At 43.1% G+C, this 19501-nt stretch overlaps 1 protein-coding gene and 1 pseudogene across 3 annotated transcripts in view; one reads left to right on the forward strand and one right to left on the reverse strand.

Moving 5' to 3' along the window:
* The window catches only part of Mms19 (MMS19 homolog, cytosolic iron-sulfur assembly component), a 36731-nt gene that overhangs the window by 12735 nt on the left and 4495 nt on the right, over positions 1-19501 (reverse strand). For 2 of the 3 annotated variants that reach the window (XM_051146570.1, XM_051146569.1), the window contains exons 2-11: positions 12576-12624; positions 9105-9205; positions 7655-7740; positions 7188-7262; positions 6704-6773; positions 6273-6401; positions 6124-6185; positions 1857-1943; positions 1114-1188; positions 499-576 (exon numbers count right to left, since the gene is read on the reverse strand). In XM_051146570.1, the coding sequence (XP_051002527.1) occupies positions 499-576; positions 1114-1188; positions 1857-1943; positions 6124-6185; positions 6273-6401; positions 6704-6773; positions 7188-7262; positions 7655-7740; positions 9105-9205; positions 12576-12624 (812 nt within the window). Of the gene's footprint in view, positions 1-498; positions 577-1113; positions 1189-1856; positions 1944-6123; positions 6186-6272; positions 6402-6703; positions 6774-7187; positions 7263-7654; positions 7741-9104; positions 9206-12575; positions 12625-19501 lie in introns of those variants that run through there. The other variant, XM_051146571.1, reaches the window with a different exon arrangement.
* Positions 18411-18503, forward strand: LOC127190183 (uncharacterized; annotated as a pseudogene).

Consider the following 19501-nt stretch of genomic DNA (forward strand, 5'->3'; position numbering starts at 1 on the left):
TTCTTGGGGGGTGGAAGGATATGTCTTTGAGAATGTTTGGGGGCACAGCAATGAAAATTAAAACCCCAACTTAGTAGTACCTCCTTCATTAGTTAAATGTTCAACAAGTCTTTTGCCCCACTAGAAAGAACACATTGTAAGAAACAGGTTACCAATGCTAAACAGAGGTTAGTGACCTTAATTTTAAGTCTCTTTCTCTACTCTTGCATTCAGATGGTCCCAGAGCACCATGACCTATGCTCCTTGCCATGAGAGGACAAGAAGCAGGCGCTGTACAAAGGTGGTCATGACTATCACAAAGCAGTTCCCTCATAAGGAAACTGTCTCCTTTGCCATTCAACTGGAAGTCTATATCTATCCCTTTGCTTGTTCACTGAAAAGACCAACACAGCATCTTGACCCTGGGGGATAGGAAAAAGGACAGGGAGGGTACATGACTCCTCCTCGTGCCTGACACCTGTCAGTTAACAGCAGTGCATTTACCCAACTAACACTCACCTCTCTGCGGATAGAGGCCCAAAGGCTGGGGAGGAAGTCCTTAAGTTCCTTCTGTCCATACACAGCACAGCAGGCATTCTGCCAGGAGAAGCGCAGGCATCAGCTAGCTCACACTCAAAGTCCTTGAGAATACGTGGGGCTAATGAGGTAAGCTCTCAGCAGAACCCTCTGAGGTGTCCTATCAGTCCGACCCAGGGCAGAGTAAAGAGCTCACCCCGACTCTTATGAAAGCACAAGGCTGACATGTAGCCCAGTGGAAGAGTGTTTACTGAGGATATATGAAGCTTTGGGTTCAATTCCCAGCATTCAATCTCCCCTAAAACAAAGACTGGTGTGGCAACACACGGGTAATCTCATCACTTGGGAGGTGGAGGTAAAAAGATCAAGAAATCAAGGCCAGCTTGAGCTAATGGACCCTTTCTCAAAAACCCAAAAAGGAAAACCATGAGCACTGACAAGCTCTTGGTTACATAGAATAAGACAATGCAAATGTAACATGGTGCCCAGATCCTGGCCCATGGGGTTCATGAACTGACCTCCACTGGCCAAGCAACTGTACTTTAGTACTACTAACCTCTGTAAAGATAGCCAGATCCTGCAAGGAAAAACACTCACCAGAGTTTGCAGAGAATCCAGCTTGGCACTTAAAATCTCAGAATCTACTTTCTCAATTAGCAGTGGCAGTAAGAACTGTAGAAAAGAAGGAAAAATTTAGGCTTGAGATAGTGTGTTAGCCATCAGAACTAATGCCTGTATTGTCATCAGTCCTAAGAGACAGTGTTACATCAAGGAGTGAGACTCTGAGTTACAACTGTAAGCCAATTATCCTGTCACGTTGTGGTACCTGAGAAACAGGCACATTGTCAGAAAAGCTGGTGGATCTCAAGTATACAGAAGAGATTAGTTTTTTAGGGGATGAGATGGTGAAGTTTTCTATACTGAAAGTCTAAAAATATGTGGCAAATAAGACACTTGCAGGCTACCAAACCCTAAAATTTGTAAGAGCATTCCTTCTTCTATTGCTTTTACATTTTAAAAAAATTTTCATTTTAGCCAGGCCTGATGGTGCATGCCTGTAATCCCAGCACTCAGGGAGGCAGAAGCAGGTGGATCTCTTTGAGTTTATTTTTGTGCATTGATGCTTTGTCTGTATATATGTCAATGTGTGAGTGTCAGATCTTGGAGTTACAGACAGTTGTGAGCTGCCAAGTGGGTGCTGAGATTTGAACCTAGGTTCTCTGGAAGAGCAATCAGTGCCCTTACCGCCGAGCCATCTCTTCAGCTACCATACTGCTCTTTCTTTACATTTACAGCTTTCTCTGGGCAGAAACTATTACCTTAACTTAGACCAGACCCACCTCAGCAAAGCGTGGTGTAGAAGCCAGCACAGCACGAAGACTCAGGATGAGATCATCTCTCTGGATGCCATAGGGATCATTAGGTGGCTGAAAATGGAAAGGAATCATGGCTTTGTGTAATTTCAGGCCACCTTTGGACATAAATCTGAACCTGGCAGGCCTGCAGAGTAGGTGATACTTTGACCCAATCTAGTACAATCATACACAATGAGGTCCCAGCAAGAAGACATGCTCACTCTTAACATATTTTTGTCTTTTAGGTATGTATTTATTTTTCTGTTTGAAACAGGGTCTAAGTAGCCCCAGCTAATCTGTGCTTGAATGCTGGGATTAAAGGTGTATACTGGGTGGTGACACCCAGAAAGGCATTTATTTTTTGCAGTGCTAAAATTAAACTGAGGATTTTGTACACTTCAGGCAAACACTCTACCACTAAGCTACCTTCCTAGCCCCAGGCCCATTACATTCCCCTTCCAACTTTATTTTGGTGTCTTTTTTTTTTTTTTAAAGATTCATTTATCTATTAAGTATACAATGTTTTGCCTGTATGTATGCCTGCAGGCCAGAAGAGGTCACCAGATCTCATTATAGATGGTTGTGAGCCATCATGTGGTTGCTGGGAATCAAGCTCAGGACCTCTGGAAGAGCAGACAGTGTTCTTAACCTCTGAGCCATCTCTCAAGCTCTATTTTTGTGTTTTGAGATATAGTTGCTATGTAGCCTCTCGAATGCTAGTATTAGTAAATTGAGCTAAAACACTGAACCCAATCACACATTTTCTTTCTGATCTACTATTTTAACACTTAGAAATAAGCCCCATCGTCTGTCAGTTGTACTGCTTCTCTGTATATACAGTAAGATTAGTGTGTGTTTGTATGGCTTGTGATCCATTTTTTTCAATATCTACATTAAGGGCACCTTTTTAATAAGATAAGATCTCGTGTAGCTCAGGCTACTTGGAGCACTTTAATGTAACCAGTGTGTCTACCTCTCAAGTGTCGGGGTTACAGGTATGTGCCACCAAACCTGTTTAGTGCTAGAATCAAACCCAAGATTTTGCGCAAGCACTCTACCACTGAGTTACACTGCCAATTACATTAAGAACATTTCCTGCCAAGGTTGGTGGCACATACCTTTAATCCCAGCACTTGGGAGGTAGAGGCAGGAGGATCTCTGAGTTCAAAGCTAGCTTTGTCTAAAGAGTGAGTCCAGGACAGCCAAGATAAAACAGAGAAACCCTGTCTCAAGCAAACAGAATGAAAATAGAATAAAGCATTTTCAAATGGCATTACTTTTCTGCAGCATCAGTTTTACTGTGTGACTAAGCCAGTTCATTTAAATAATTTCTCTTTGATGGACATTTCTATTTCTTTTCACTTGTATAAAAAGCAGCAACTATGACAGCATAAAAAACATTGATAATTGTTGTGTCAAACTAGCCGACTCAATATCAATCAGATTTTTCCTTTTCTCCTCTAGAAACTGCACCAAAATTACAGTAAAGGTTTTTTTTTCTTTTTAATTTTTAAAAAGCCATAAAGCTCAGTGTTGAAGAGAACCAGGTAAGAGGTACTTGAAACAAAATTCTGTAACCTGGAAGGCAGATGGTAAGAAGAAAATGACTCAACACATCTAAGGTGAAAGAACCCAGGTAGACCTGGGGATAGCTCAGTGACCACCACTGCACAGCCCCTGGAAGGCTTTGCAAGTGGCAATTCTCAGGGAAGCTGGAATTGCATATGGGACAGAGAAGCAATCTGAGAGCCTCTCTTCTCTTCCTTAGTCATAGCAGAGTCTTGAAGTTTAATTTTCAAGACTGGGTAACAAGGGTCTTTAGTTTTAGAGGCACAGTAGAGGGGCTCAGTGCTGCACCAGGAGGCCAAAGGGATATGAAACCGGTATTGATGGTCTTAGCCGCCTTCTGCTAGGCACACCTCAGGTCTTTTTCTGGAAGAATAGCAAAGTAGAAGCTCACACATAACTCCTTCACATGTGCTCAGGGCTTCCTGTCAAAAAACTATGAGGGGATAAAGAACATGAATATGCATGTATATACATATACATACAGAGAGTGGTGTTAGGATTTAACGGGGCCAGTGCTGGCTCAGCAGGTAAGGGTCCTTGCTGTGTAAGTCTAGAGATCTGAGTTCAATCCTGAGAACCCATGTAAAAGTGGAAAAGATAACTGACTCCATAAAGTTGTCTTTTGATATCTACCTGTATCCCATGGCACATACGTCATGTGCCTCTCACTACACACACACTCTCAGAAGTAAGACCAGGGCTGGGCTTGGTGGTGCACGGCTTTAATCCCAGCACTGGGGAGGCAGAGGAAGGTGGATCACTGAGCGTTTGAGGCCAGCCTGTTCTGCAAAGTGAGTCTAGAACCACCAAAGCTACAGAGAGAAACCCTGTTTTGAAAAACAAACAAACAACTTCCCCCCCCCCAAAACAACAAAACAAAAAAGAAAAAAAGTAAGACCAAAGAGATGGTTCAGTTGGTAAAAGGCTGTCACCACGGCTGACAACCTGAGTTCAATCCCTGGGACCCACATGGTAGGTGAGCCCAACTCCTGCAAGCTGTTCCCTGACTCCACATGCACCATGCGTTGTGTAGCGGTTTCCTCAGACGTTAAAGTCATTCATTTTGGAGAAACTTAAGACATAGGATATAAATGGGGGAATATTTTAAGATAGGATGTTTAGATGGAGATGAAACATTCCATCCTTTAGACAAGCCAATTAAGACAGGAAACAAGGCCGGGCCAGGTGGTGCACGTCTGTAATCCCATCTGTGAGTTTGAGGCAAGCCTGGTCTACAAAGCAAGTCCAGAACAAACACTCAAAATAGCTTGAAATTAGCTGGGTGTGGTGGAGCATGCCTTTAATCCTAGCACATAGGAGGCAGAGGCAGGTGAATTGCTGTGAGTTCAAGGCCAGCTTGATCTACAAAGAGAGTTCCAGGGCAGCCAGGGCTACCTTGTCTCGTGAAGGAAAAACAAAACAAAACAAAACAAAACAAAACAAAACAAAAAACAAAAAGAAAGAAAGAAAAACAAAACAAAACAAAAACAAAAAAAGTGTGAGATGATCTCAGAGAAGCCAAGCAGTCTGGAAGAAACAGACCAGCTGAGCCGCCTGAAAGAGGCTCAGAGCAGCCGATACCTGGCAAGGACTCTGCAGCCTGATGGCCTGCACCAGGCCGTGAAGTGTGCACCATGTTTTTTTGTGAATTGTCTGTGGTGATGCAGCAGTCTTTGAGTCACTTCTGTTCCTGTAAGTAACCTTTCACTCTTATTCCTATTAGAACCTCAATAAAATTAACTGCTTCACCAGTTCAGACTTTGGTGGTGTCCACACTTCGGTCTGTTGACAGTTCCCTATCTGGGGTAAGTGACATTTGTTTCCATCTCCAAGGAACCGTGCTTCAGTGTCGGAGTATTCACACAAATGAATGTAACAAATACAAAGATTTAAGGGCTAGAGAGAGATGGAACATTGGGCAAGACCACATAGTGATCTTACAAAACCACATCTGAGTTCAGTTTCTAGCACCTGTGTCAGCTGTTCACAGGACTTATAATTGCAGTCCCAAGGAACCTGATACGCTCTTTTCGCATATGCAGGCACCTGCACACATGAGACATGGACTCACTTGGACACACACCATAAATATAAAAATCCTTTCAAAAAAATTTTAAGGTAACATTATTTTTAAAAAACATATGTAGCCATAAGCTAAAAACAGAATGCTATAAATCAATGATGGTAAATAACAACAACAAGGAAAATTCTCCTAAGAGTGACACAGAGAGTATGTCAAAAGATGTACCTACAGCCTGTAATCACAACACTTAGAGACTGAGCCTTGCCACAACCCAGGGTCACACTTCTCTCCCTCCACGCCCTTGCTCTGTCTGTTGGTCTCCTGAGCCAGCTTCCCACATTTCAGAGGTGTTTCTTCTGAGTTGTAATGAAGGTTATTGATCATGAAGCCGCTTTAGAAAAGAGGTGGCCTAACATGATGATGACAGAAATAAGCTAGTAAGTGACGCCCAGCAAAGACAGCTGTGGCTCCTTAAGGTTAGACAGAGTCCACATACTCAAGCATCATTTGGCAGGCGGCAATAGAGCATTCATTTCTTTCACGCTACTAATACTTTCTGTACATATACCCACACATCCCACACAGCACACTAAATAAATGTACAGTGTCTCCGTATACCATGTACTCTGAGTACTGATAAAGAATGAAGGTGCTACTTACAGGGGTAAAATCAATAGGGAAATAACAAGATGTCACTTCAAATAACTCTTCCACAAAAGGTCCTGTGGCAACAGACAAAGAATGAAGTTGACTTAGGTTCATTATATCTGACCATCTTCAACCAGCTACTTCCTGCTATGCAAACATACCCAGACTGAAGTCCTTGGAGATGAGGTCATGGACAATGTGGAAAGCCAATAAAAGATTACGAGGATCCTTTTCTCCATCCATCACCTGGATGAAGCCAAATGTGAAGTCAGCTCCTAGGCCCTTCAGCTCTGGGAAGGAAAGAACAAGTCACTGCTGTCCCATGGGACAGAAAGCCTGGTGTCCTCCTGCTGTCACTTGTTCTCCTTTCCTGCCTAGCTCCAAGAACTCACTGCAGATATGTTCAAGTCTGTGTATGCATGCATGTGCATTTACACAAGTCTAGAATTAAAAACCTTCCTGCACTGGGAGAAGCCTGGACCCCACAGAGTCCTGCCTGTCTACACACCCCCTAGAGAACAATATAATGCTCTAAAGGGGAGAGATAGCAACCGCTTGTTTTTCAGACTCCTCAGACAGCCCTGCCGCTTACCTTCTTCTCGAGATCGCATGAAGTTAGTGATGATACTGAACACCGTATGGCGATCCACCTGTAGCAGGGACTTGAGGGTGTAGAAGAAAAGAAGTAAGTGGAAAAAGAGGACAAAAGAACACTTCAAACACAGCAGCCATTTCCGGCTTCACAATCTCTATGTGGACAGTCCTTTCCAAAGCATCCTAAGATCACAGTAAGAGGGACTGTAGAGAAAGAGCTACTGGTCTACCAGCACAACAGTGATGCTAATAACCAAGACCTGCATCCTGTATGGCTTAGGCTCTTCAGCTGTGAAGACAGGTCAGGCTTAATGTCATTATTTCTCCATTACCCAGTAGAAAGGGAGACCATATACACAAGGTTACCCAGCCTCAAAGTGTTCAGAACGTGGAAGACAAAGTGTGTTGTCACCAAATTCTAGTTATATCAAGTACAAGACAAAAACCAGCAACAAAGAAAACCAGCAACTATTATCACTCACCTGTACATGTACCCCTTGGAAGATGGCTTTAAGCACAGAGACAGCCAGCCCCGGGGGCATGGCCACAGACAGGCTCTGGGGGAGAAGGAAGATATGAGACTGTTGTCTCTAAAGTATAGCTCTACAATGTGTCTCAGTGGGTAAATGGACATTCCAACAAACCCATGTCAGGAGGAAGGACTCAGTGAGAAACTTTCTCTAGCCAAGAATTTCTCCATAGCTCCTTCCAAACCAGCCCAATTTCAATTGCCCAACGGTGGGTTTATTTCTTCTACATGTACACTTTCGTAAAGTGGACCATCTAAAGGGTGCCACTGCCACACAAGGTGACCTACAGAGCTGGCTGACCATAACTTACTCCTATATTTGGGCCTTTGTCCGTCAGCATGTGAAGGTTTATCCCTAAAAGACCAGCAGAGAACTGTACAAGGGCTCCCACAAACACAGTTGTAGTAGAAAGGACTCACAAGCGCCCTCAGGCCCTGCAGGACAGATGGGATCACGAGATGATGGTCCTTCAGCCGGTTCTCATAGAACAGGATCAGGTGCACCACTGTATAAACCAGATGCAGCCGTTAGCCTAGCAACTGCGATGAAGACCCACTAGCTACGTTTCCCGCTTCCTAAGGCCATTCCATTTTGGCTTTCACTATAAATGTTCTCTGGCATCAGGAAGTGAGTGGCCTCCCACTCGATGACGCCTTTGTGAGTTAGAGAAATAGGCAAGTCTCTTATAATCTCATATAATCTCCTAGTGAAACCCAGCTCCGCCCTCAGAATCGCTTCCTTTGTAACTTCGTTACTCTATGTGGCCGTGGTGGTCTGAGTAAGAATGGCCCGCACAGGTTCCATATTTGAAAGCTTGGGGGTGGCACTACTTGAAAGGGATTAGGCGGTGAGGCCTTGTTGGAGGAAGTGTGTGTCACTGCAAGTATTTCAAAAGCCCAAGCCAGGCCCAATGTCTTTCTTTCCTTGTTGCCTGTGGTTCTAGATGTAGAATTCTCAGCTCCTTCTCCATCACCTTTTCTGCTTGTATGCCGCCAGGCGCCGTCATGATGACAATGGATTAAACCTCTGAAACTGTAAGCCAGCCCTAATTAATATCTTTCTTTTATCAGAGCTGCCATGGTCATGGTTTCTCTTTGCAGCAATAGAACACCAAGACAGTGCAGTTATGCGGCAAGTGGAAAACTTCCAGAAGCCAGTTCCCTCCTCCTACCTTCATGTGAGATAAAACTTAGGTCTCCAGGGTTTTACCTAAAGCGCCCAACACTCACGTATAGAACTTTTCCTCTTTTCCTTTGGTGATGGAGACTGAAAGCTGTTTCATGAGCCCCACCACCACTAAGCTTTCTTTCTGATGTGTTTTGAAGGGGTCTATTTAACTAGGGATAACTTTCAGGAACTGTTCTCTCCTTTTACTGTGGTTTAGGGATCAAGCTCTGGCTGTCAGGCTTGCACAGGAAGCACTTGTACCCACTGAGCCATGACAACAGCTCACCATCTTTCCTTAAAGGGCCAGACAGTGGGTATTATATATGTTTGCAGGATGTAGATACACTGAAAAAAAAAAAAAAATCAAAGACTTGAAGTTCAAGTGCTTGCATCTTGTAATTTATTTATTTATTTATTTATTTATTTTTTGTTTTTTTGTTTTTCAAGACAGGGTTTCTTTGTGTAGCCTTGGCTGTCCTGGACTCACTTTGTAGAGCAGGCTGGCCTTGAACTCACAGCAATCCGCCTGCCTCTGCCTCCTGAGTATTGGGATTAAAGGCATGCACCACCACGCTCAGTGTGATTTAATTTTAATAACCTTTGCCATATATACCAGCAAGGAATGAAGTGCACTGAGTTAGTTGTTCATAGACACTCCAAAACCCTTGATTTGGAAAGACTTCCTCCTAGTGGTGAAAGTACCTTCCTTCTCCAAGAGCAAGGAGTGACACTGGAGTAGCACCTGTGACAAAAGCTGGATTCCTCGTGCCCGAGTCCTGGGTTCTGGATTCTCCAAAGAGGATCTAGGAAACAGCAAGATAGAAAGCATCTGCCATTCCAGTTCAAATCATAAAGTAACACTAGTTACTGGTCACGAGTCACACTTACTCCCTGGGTAATAGAGAGCAACAGCATCCTAAAAGAACTTTAAACAAAACAAAAGAGCCCATGAATAGTGTCCAGTAAACACTGAAGCCCCAGCCAGGTGGTAGCACACACCTTTAATCCCAGCACTCAGGAGGCGGAGGCAGGCAGATCTCTGAGTTCACGGTCAGCCTGGTCTACAGAGTAAGTTTCAGGACAGTTAGGGCTTCACAGAGAAACTCTGTCTTGAAGGGAGTTAAAAAAAAAAAAAAAAAAAAAAAGACTGAAGTCCAAACCTATTTGTAAAGTCTTGCTAAGGGGGACATAGCTTTTTCCCTTTTTGGAGACAGTTTCACACAGCCCAGGTTGGCCTCAAACCCTCCATAACTGAGGATAGCCCTGACCCTATGCTTCAGCTATCAGTAGTGGGTTACAGGTGTATATTACCTCTAATTTTATGTTGTTCTGGGGACTGAACCAATGGCTTTGCGCATGCTTAACAAGGTTTCTACCAACTGAGCCACACTGCAGCAGTTTTGTTTTGTTTTGCTTTGCTTTGCTTTCAAGACGGTATTTCTTTGTGTAGCTCTACCTGAACTAGCTCTGTAGACCAGGCTGGCCTTGAACTCAGAGAGATCTAGCTGCCTCTCCCTCCCAAGTGGTAGGATTAAAGGCCTGCACCATTACACCCCTCAAACTGCAGCACGAAGGCCTACTGATAAGGGAGCAGCTGAACTGAAGAAAAAGATTACTTATATTCAAAATAACTCTCCTGAGATCACACTTAAAACTTAACCTGGGTAGGACGTAGGTTTTCTGGAAAGCTGATCCCAAGAATTTTAAATTAAACCTTAAAGATAAAGGAACATGCAATGGTGCAGAAATAAAACCACCCTTGACTGCATTCTGAGGACAGGAAGTCACAGAAATGTTTCTGCTTAGCAGGTAGAATATTGTGCATTTGCAGCATTTAAAAGAACGACCAATGCACACAAATGCTCATAACAGCATTTTTCATAAAGGACAAAAGTGGAAACAATCCAGATGTCCATCACAACTCATGAATAGTTAAATAAAATGCTGGCCATTGGTACAATAAAAGCCTGTTTAATGAGCAAAGAAATGTAGAACTGACATTCTCAACACGAACACACCTTGTAAACATGGTGCTATGTTAACACTGGTTATTATCTTACTGATCTAGATGGCCCAGGAGACAAACCTCTAGGCCTACTGTGAGAGATTACCTATAGTAAATATTCCTTTTAAGGATTTTCTTATTGAAATTGAGTTGGGAAATATCGTTCTCTGGTCTACAATCCTGGATGTAGTGAGAACTCTGCTTCCTGCTTTGAGTAAAATGTGACCTCATTTACGCCTCAAACTCCTACAACTAGCATTTCCGCAACACAGTGTTTCACCCTTGAACTGTGAGCCAAAATAAACCCTTTCTCCCTTAAGTTGCTCTTGTCAGTATTTTATCACAGTAGTAGAAAAAGTAAAATACATGCTCAATGAGAGAAACCAGACACAGAGGGCACACAGCCTGTGGCTCCACATATCAGAAATTTCTACACCAGGTAAATTCATAGATTGTCAGGGGACGGGAGAAAGAAGGACAATGGAATGATGCTGAGGAGCAGGAATTTCATTTTGGAGTGCTAAAGATGTTCAAATGGTGACTGTGGGGAAGAATGCACAGAATCACACACTTTAAAACAGTGAGCCTTGTGATATGTCATATATACATGTGTGTGTTTGTGTCAATACAAATAGAAACATACATACATACATACATACATACATACATACATACATATATATATATATTCATATACAAACAATCAAAGCAAAAAAAAACCCCTAAGGTCCCAAGAAGGTAAACAGAAAAGATTTGCTTATTTTTATGTTTATAGATGCTTTGTCTGTGTACCATGTGCATGCCTGGTTCCCATGGAAGCCGGAAGAGGGTGCCAGATCCCCCAGGGCTGGAGGTACTGTTGTTAGCTGCCATATGGGTATTGGGAACTGAACCTGGGTCCTCTGGAAGAACAGCCAGTGCTTTTAACCACTAAGCCATCTTTCCAGCCCTATGTCAGTTTATTTTCAATAAAATTTTTATTAAAAAAAAAAAAAAAATTCTAGGGCTCAGAGATTAAGAGCACTGTCTGCTCTTCCAAAGGTTCCTGAGTTCAATTCCCAACAACCACATGGTGGCTCACAACCATCTTTAATGTGATATGATGCCCTCTTCTGGCCTGCAGATATAAATGCAGGCAGAGCACTGTACACATAATAAATAAATAAATCTTAAAAAAAAAAAAAAAAAAGTCTTGCACACCTTTAATCCCAGCACTCAGGAAGCAGAAACAGGTGGATTCCTGAGTTCGAGGCCAGCCTGGTCTACAGGGCAAGTTCCAGGACAGCCAGGGCTACCTAGAGAAACCCTGCCTCCAAAACAAAGAAAGCCAAAAACAAAAAACAAAACAAAAAAACCCTAAGATTCCAAGGGAAACAAAAAGCTAAATGATCTGTTCTGTGTAAGGTGTGGCAGCTTTTAAATCTTCCTTCAATTTTCTAGTTTTTTTTCTATATCATAAGACATGATGATATCTTCTGAATAATAACTTATTAATAAGACTTGTTAGGGCTGGAGAGATGGCTCAGAGGTTAAGAGCACTGTCTGTTCTTCCAAAAGTCCTGAGTTCAATTCCCAGCAACCACATGGTGGTTCACAACCATCTATAATGAGAACTGGTGCCCTCTTCTGGTGTGCACACATGTGGGCAGAATACTGTATAAATAATAAATAAATAAATCTTAAAAAAAAAAAAGAAAAAGACTTGACAACTTAAGTGGTCGACCAGGCATGTGATCTGGGGAAAGCAAGCCCTAGACTATAGGCATGTATTTAATATGACTCGTAGAAGCCCAGGTTATAATACTGCTCTGGCACAGTCAGTCTTCTAAGCATTCTACAGACAGGGAGACAGGCCTACACTATGTCTGAGCCATGTGGAGCAACTAGACTCCTGAGGGATTAGGTGGATCTAAGGCAGCACAAAAGGAATTCTAGTTCCAACGAGATACAGTGGAAGGCCTTACTGCCCACTCACTCCATCCCTACAGGCTGAGTCAAAACCTGGTGTACAGGCTTACATTCTATATCTGTTTATGGAGAACCACCCAAGAACAGCTTAGACTGAGGTGCTGATGTGGACAAGGGGGAAAATCAGGTTCCAGGGAAACAGTAATGCATGAAAGTATCTAGGCAAGACTGGAGCAATATTCTAGAACAGAGGTTCTTACCCAAGGGCTTCTACTACTTGTAACACTGTATAGAGACCAGACTTCACATCTAGAAGAAACAAAAGAAATATGGAAAAGTTAAACAGACTTCAATGGTTAAGTATTTCCTGTTTGCACTAGGCTCTGTGCTAGGAGACCACACTCTGCTGGACAAGATCCCCTCCTAGATAAGAAAGAAGTTTCCACATTTCAAATACGAAGTGTAGAGGATTTAAAAAACAAAAAATAATCATTATCATTTGTAACTGCAATGTCTGTATATGTAGAAAATCCAAATTAAAAAATAAGCTATGTACAGATTAGTATTACCACATAAAAAATCCTGTCTATATACACACACTATTCTATAAGACAGCATAAAAGATGAAAGGGGACAAATGGTACCAAGGCAAAGAAAAGCCAAAAAATCAAACCCCCCGCACTGAAGGTGCAGCTCAGTTGACTGAGTGCTTGCCCAGCATCCACGGAGCACTGAGCTCATCCCTAACACTGCATAAGCAGTGGGCAGCACATCCACTTGTAGAGGAGGGCAGATCAGAAGACCAAGAAAGAAAATACCTAGATACAAATTTAGCAAAAATGTACATTTAAAGCTACCGGGTGTTCTGGCTTCCTAGTTGCCAGGATGGTACTTAGAAAATAGACAAGCGACAAGGGCCGGGAAGGAGAGAGAGAAGAGGGCATCTGTGTATAAACATCATTGGTGAGAACATAAACTGGTATAACTGCTATGGAAAACAGTAGGGAGGTACCTCATAAAGTGAAAAAGCAATATTCTACAACCCAGTTGTAACTCCTGGTTTTATATGCTAAAGGAAATGGATTATATCTGAAAAGGTGGTCATATGCCCATGTTCCCTGTAGCATTATTCATAATAGCACAGATGTGAAACAAGACCAAAGCAGCTGAGCTGGGGGCTGGGGCACATGCCTGTAATGCCAGCACTATCTCTGTGAGGCTGATCTCTGAGTTTGAGGCCAGCCTACTCTACAAAGTAAGTCCAGAAGCTCACAACTTTAATCCCAGCATTCTGTATCTGTTTATGGAAAACCACCCAAGACCAGCTTAGACTGACTGAGGTGCTAACGTGGATAAGGGGGAGGCAGAGGCAAGTGGATCACTGTAAGTTCAAGGCCAGCCTGGTCTACAAAGGGAATACAGGACAGGCAGGGCTGTCTCGAAAAAAAAACCCTAAAAAAAAAAAAAAAAATGTAAGTCCAGAACAGCCAAGGCTATATAGAGAAACCCTGTCTCAAAAAACAAAACAACAAAAAAGACTGAAGCAGTTATATATACACTGAAAATTGGACAAGATCTCAATGTAGAACAGTGTTATACAACCAACATTTAAAAAAATAACAACAACAACAACAACAACAATATTATGTTATATATATTATATAATAATAATTATTATTAGTGTTGTTATTGTTGTTGTTATTCTACTACAAATGTTTTAATTATATAGCCCAGGCTGGTGGATTTCAGAGATTCATTAGCTTCTGCTTCCTGGGTGCTAGGCTAAAAGTCATATGCCACCATACCTGGCCTTGGGATAATTTCAGATTATTAGAAAGGTTGCAAAGACAATGCAGTGTTTTCCCTACTTCATAATTTTACATAACAGCTGTTAAAACTAAGAGATTAACATTAGCACTTGACTACCTACACTCTGGATGTTATTCAGGTTTCACTAGTCTTCCCACTAATGCCATGGTTCTGTTACAAGAGCCATTAGTGTCAAGAACCCTCAGTCTCCTCGGTAAGTTTCTCAGTTTTCCTTGCTTTTCATGACTTTGATAAAGTTACTTGATAGAATGCCCTTCAAGTTGGGTTTGACACTCTCATGTTTAGACTGTGGCTACTAGTTTGTAAGAGTATCACAGGTGATATTTTCTCACTCTGTAGCAGGGGTTCAAGTCACCCACAACACCTCTCACACTCACTGGAGCCTCTTGGATTAGGTGCATCCAGTCTCTGCACTACGTGCGGCTACTTTTGCCTTTTAGGTACCCATGGTCAGCCCCTATTTAAGGAGAACAAAATTAAGTTCTACTTTCTAGAGGAAGGAATATCTATCTACGTTATTTTAATTTATTTATAAAAAGTTTAGCTATTACTGTGTTAGTATTGGCTAGTATATATTTATATGCCGTGAGTTACAATCCTATAAATATATTCCATTTAGTAATATCCAACAAATAGGTCTATTTTATTGCACCTATTGCTCCATATTTGCTCACTGAGCTTTGTGTACGTATGACTGAAGTTGTGCGTGTACCATAGCATCCAAGTGGAGGCCAGAGAATAACCGGCGCCAGCTCTCTCCTTCTACATGTGGGCTCTGGGAATGGGGTTCAGGTCTGTGGGCTTGGCAGCCTGCCTGCTAAATCATCTTACGGCCCCCACTGAGTTTTGTTTTGTTTTCTAACTTTATTTTTAACTTTTTGAGACAGTATCTCACTATGTAACTTTGGCTGTTCTGGTACTGAGTACAGAAACCAGTTTGATCTCAAACTCTCATAGGTCTATCTGCTCTCTGCCTGGGTGCCGGGAGTTAAAAGGGAAGTGTCACTATACCCAGGCCCCATTTACCTTTTCTCTGGGAATTGGAGGCTAGCTAGCCTACGTAGAGAGCTCCAGGACAGTCAGAGATACATAGTGAGACCCTATCTCAAAACAAACAAACAAACAAATAAAAGAAACCATGATCTGGGCATGGGTGTGCTATTAGAATAATACTGCTTCTAGATTCTCACAGTTGAATGAGCTGGGAAATATGTATGTGTAATAATCCAGGTTACACAAGCATCTATCACTATTCCTGTATCTATATATGTCAAACTAAACATGAAATCATATTAAAGTCTCTCAGTAAGTCTCGGGGGCTCGAAAGATGGCTAGTAGTTAAGAGCACTGGCTGCTCTTCCAGAGGACCTGGGTTCTATTCCCAGCACCTACATGTTGGCTTGAGGCTCCAACTCCAGTTCCATAGGATCTGATATCCTCTTTTGACCTCTGTCAGCACCAGACATGAAAATGGCTCACATATATACATAGATTTAAACAAGGAAAGTCTGGCAGGGCATTGAGTCCCAGGCCTTTAATCCCAGCACTTGGGAGGCAGAGATCTCTGAGTTCAAGGCCAGCCTATTCTACAGAGTAAGTTCCATGACAGCCAGTACTACACAGAAAAACCATATCTGGAAAAACCAGAGGGTGGGTGGGGAGTTGTTACATGACACAAAAAGCCAAAGAGTTTGTAAATCTAATCCAGTGTTCACTGTAGCCTTTGATTTGTAACTTCTCTGACAATAGGGAACTAGTTCTTTTATTTACAATTACTCATTGGTCATAAGTTGTTTTTTATACATGCACGCTCATATTTGTGTGTGGCTATATGTGAGGATGTGAGAATGCATGTGGGGGTCAGAGGACAATCTCAGCTATGGTTCAAGACAGGGCCTTTCAGTGACCCGAATCCACCAGTCTCTACCTGTGATCCTACCGTAACCAAGAGGCCTGTGCCACCATGCTCAACCTTTTATGAGGGTTCTGGGGATCCAAACTCACATCTTCATGCTCGCCAGCCAAGTGTATTAACAACTGTGCTATCTCTCCAGTCCAATAAAGTATGCTCAGAATCGTCAGCCTCCTTGAGAAACAAGCTTATGAACACAATACAGCATTTTTATAGTTTTATCTTTGGCTATCTAGTTTCTAGACAGACTTGTTCTCTGAAATCACTTATGCTAGATCTTTCCCCAACCAGTTCAGCTGAGACTGTCACACAGTAACAGCAAAGACCATGTCAGAGTCTGCAGTCCACTTGTGGGATGAAGAGGATCTTCTCACTGGGCATCCTTTCACACCTCCAGTGCCATATCTGGTAACAACACACGAGGGACAGATCTAACAGAAGCTGCTTTTACATTTTCAAGGGAGAAACAGACAGGTTACCTCAGAAGGACCAGACATCTCTATGTGCAGAACCTTAACCTCTGCCAACAGCAACAAAGCAGGAAAGGCCTCAGAACACTGTCCTAAACCTCCAGTTCCCCTAGTCTGCTGGACTCACAGCAACAATTTTGAGCTGAGCTGGGCAGAGGCTCTGTCTGATACTAGAGTAAGGATCCAACCAGACAGAGGAAAGGGGAGCTCTGGTCAGGATTCATAGCTTGTGACTGGCACCATTTAGCCATCAGGCACTCTTGGCTCTACTTGTGTCAGGATGTGGAGGGCCCAGCTGCTGCCTGAGTGCCTGAGAAAGAGCCCAGGGGAAAAAACTGATCAAGCTGGCCGGGCGTGGTGGCGCACGCCTTTAATCCCAGCAATCGGGAGGCAGAGGCAGGCGGATCGCTGTGAGTTTGAGGCCAGCCTGGTCTACAAAGTGAGTCCAGGATGGCCAAGCCTACACAGAGAAACCCTGTCTCGAAAAAAACAAAAACAAAAAAAACCGATCAAGCTGTATGGTGGGGGCAGGGCAACACAGCAGGCTCACAGGACAAACAAACCAAGGAACCCCTACTAGCCAAGTCCCACCAAGAGGTTTCCTTGGATTAGATTTTATAACTGAAAGTTACTTCTTCAGCATTCAGAATCCATCAACATGAAGCCGGCTGATCACTATAGCATAGCATCCATGTGCGCCTGACTCCACAATGCAGGATGCTGGCAGACACCCCTCGCGGAGCCCTGAGCTTGTACAGTTTTCACAGAGACCAGATATTGAATGAAAGCATCTGAAAAATAGAGATGCATTAAAACTATCACTACACATTGAATGCAAGTGAGGAAAATGGCTACTAAGGAGGCAAATGCTTGAGTCAATACTCTGAGACAGCTTTCACGTAGCGAGTAAGGTTAGTTAGCATCGTATTCCAGCTCTGCTCAGTCTACCTCGGACACGTCTCCATTACGATGCTCCTCCTTCCATACCTTCTAATGACTACTTTTTTTGCTCTCTACTTTTTGGTGTGATAAAAACTGTTGGGAGCTGAGGATGCTCTGTGCGAATGCAAATTACTAGCAAAGACCAGGCCTTCGACCCATGGGAACTGGCAAAGCCTTCCTTCAGTCTGTGTGTGAATGTTGACCCAGTACAAAAAGCAGGAATGCGGCCTGTTGACAGGCTGAGATTGCTCCCCTACAGAGACCTCCCACAGACACTAGCTATCCCCTCTTTCACCAGCTTTAAATAATAAAGGGGTATTTGGTACTTCAGAGCCTGTCAGTATGTCTGTCCTTTCTTCATTCTCTCATTGCTCTCAGTCAGGTTTTCGGGACTAAGTGGTGCTTGAGTGCAGTGGAAAGTGTTCCTGAAATTCTTAAAAATGTTTATTACATTTTTGTCTCTTTTGTGTTGGGGGCAGACGTTGTAGGGTGCACATGTACAGCTTAAAGGCAATTTGCAGGAGTTGTGCTTGCATTCCCTGCCTATTCCTGGGATTGAACTCAAAGCCAGACATGGTGGTGCACACCTTTAATCCCAGCACTCTGTGAGGCAGAGGCAGGTGCATCACTGTGAGTTCAAGGCCAGCTTGGTCTACAAAGTGAGTCCAGGACAACCAAGGCTGCACAGAGAAACTCTGTCTCAAAAACCAAACACCAACAACAAAACCCCCAAAACAAAACAAAAAAACCAGTCTCTAGGCTGTGCATGGTGATGCACAACTTTAATCTTAGCACTGGAAGGGAGAGGCTGGTGAATAGCTCTAAGTTCGACGCAAGCATGGTCTACAAAGTGAGTCCAGGACAGCCAGGGCTGTTACACAGAGAAACTCTGTCTCAAAAATCCAAAAACAAAAACAAACCAACAGGCCAGTTTCCCAGTCTGGTTTCCCAATATGCTAAAATTGTTAAGATACAGATTCACATGGCCTCTATGCAAGGATGACATACAAATTCACAAAGCACTCCATACTTTAAAGGCTTTCATTCTACTAGTGTTTTAGTCTGAATTATCTTCCTGAAAAACAATTATTTGTTTGCCATCTTCATTTTTCCCTTAAAATTTTTTTTTTTTTTTTTACGTTTTTCGACGCAGGGTTTCTCTGTGTAGCTCTGGCTGTCATAGAATCGATTTGTACACCAGGCTGGCCTTGAACTCAGAGATCCACTTGCCTCTGCCTCCCAGGGCTGGGATTAAGGGTGTGTACCACCACCTGGCTCATTTTCTCCTTATTGCCTTGAAATTCTTTACAATTTAGCGGCCCAGCCCTCTAGTCACGCCCTTTGCCAGGATTCCTTTCCTTCAGCACATCAAATGGGAAGTCCTTGTCCTTCAGTTTGTTTCCAGTCCTTGTCCAAGGAACGTACACACTCAGGTGTCAACACTTAAACACCCCAAACAGAATCATTCTCTTCCTCTTTGGTGTTCCTCACATACTTCTTAAAAGTTGTTTGGCTGGGCGTGATGGTGCATGCCTTTAATCCCAGCACTTAGGAAGCAAAGGCAAGTGAATCTCTGTGAGTTTCAGGACATCCAGGGGTACACAGAGAAACCCTGTCTTGAAAAATCAAAAAAAAAAAAAAAAAGTTGTTTTGCTTCAATGTTGTTGTCTGTTTAAGAAATACAGAGAGGGTCTTACTGTGTAGCCCTAGCTGGCTTGAAATTCCCTAAGTAGACAAGGCTGGTCCTGAACTCCCAGACATCTGCCTGCCTCTGCCTCCGAGTGCTGAAAGGAGGATGCCTCCACATCCAGCTAGACTGGGCTCCCCCCTCCCCCTTTTTTTTCCTTTTAGGTTTTTGAGACAAGGTTTCTCTGTGTAACAGCCCTGGCTGTCCTGGACTCGCTTTTGTAGACCAGGCTGGCCTCGAACTCACAGTGATCCTCCTGCCTCTGCTTCCCAAGTGCTGGGATTAAAGGCGTGCATCACCACACCCGGCTTAGCCAGGGATTTTTTTTTTTTTTGATTGGGGGGC

Source organism: Acomys russatus, chromosome 5 (assembly GCF_903995435.1).
Source record: "Acomys russatus chromosome 5, mAcoRus1.1, whole genome shotgun sequence".
Lineage (NCBI taxonomy): Eukaryota > Metazoa > Chordata > Mammalia > Rodentia > Muridae > Acomys > Acomys russatus.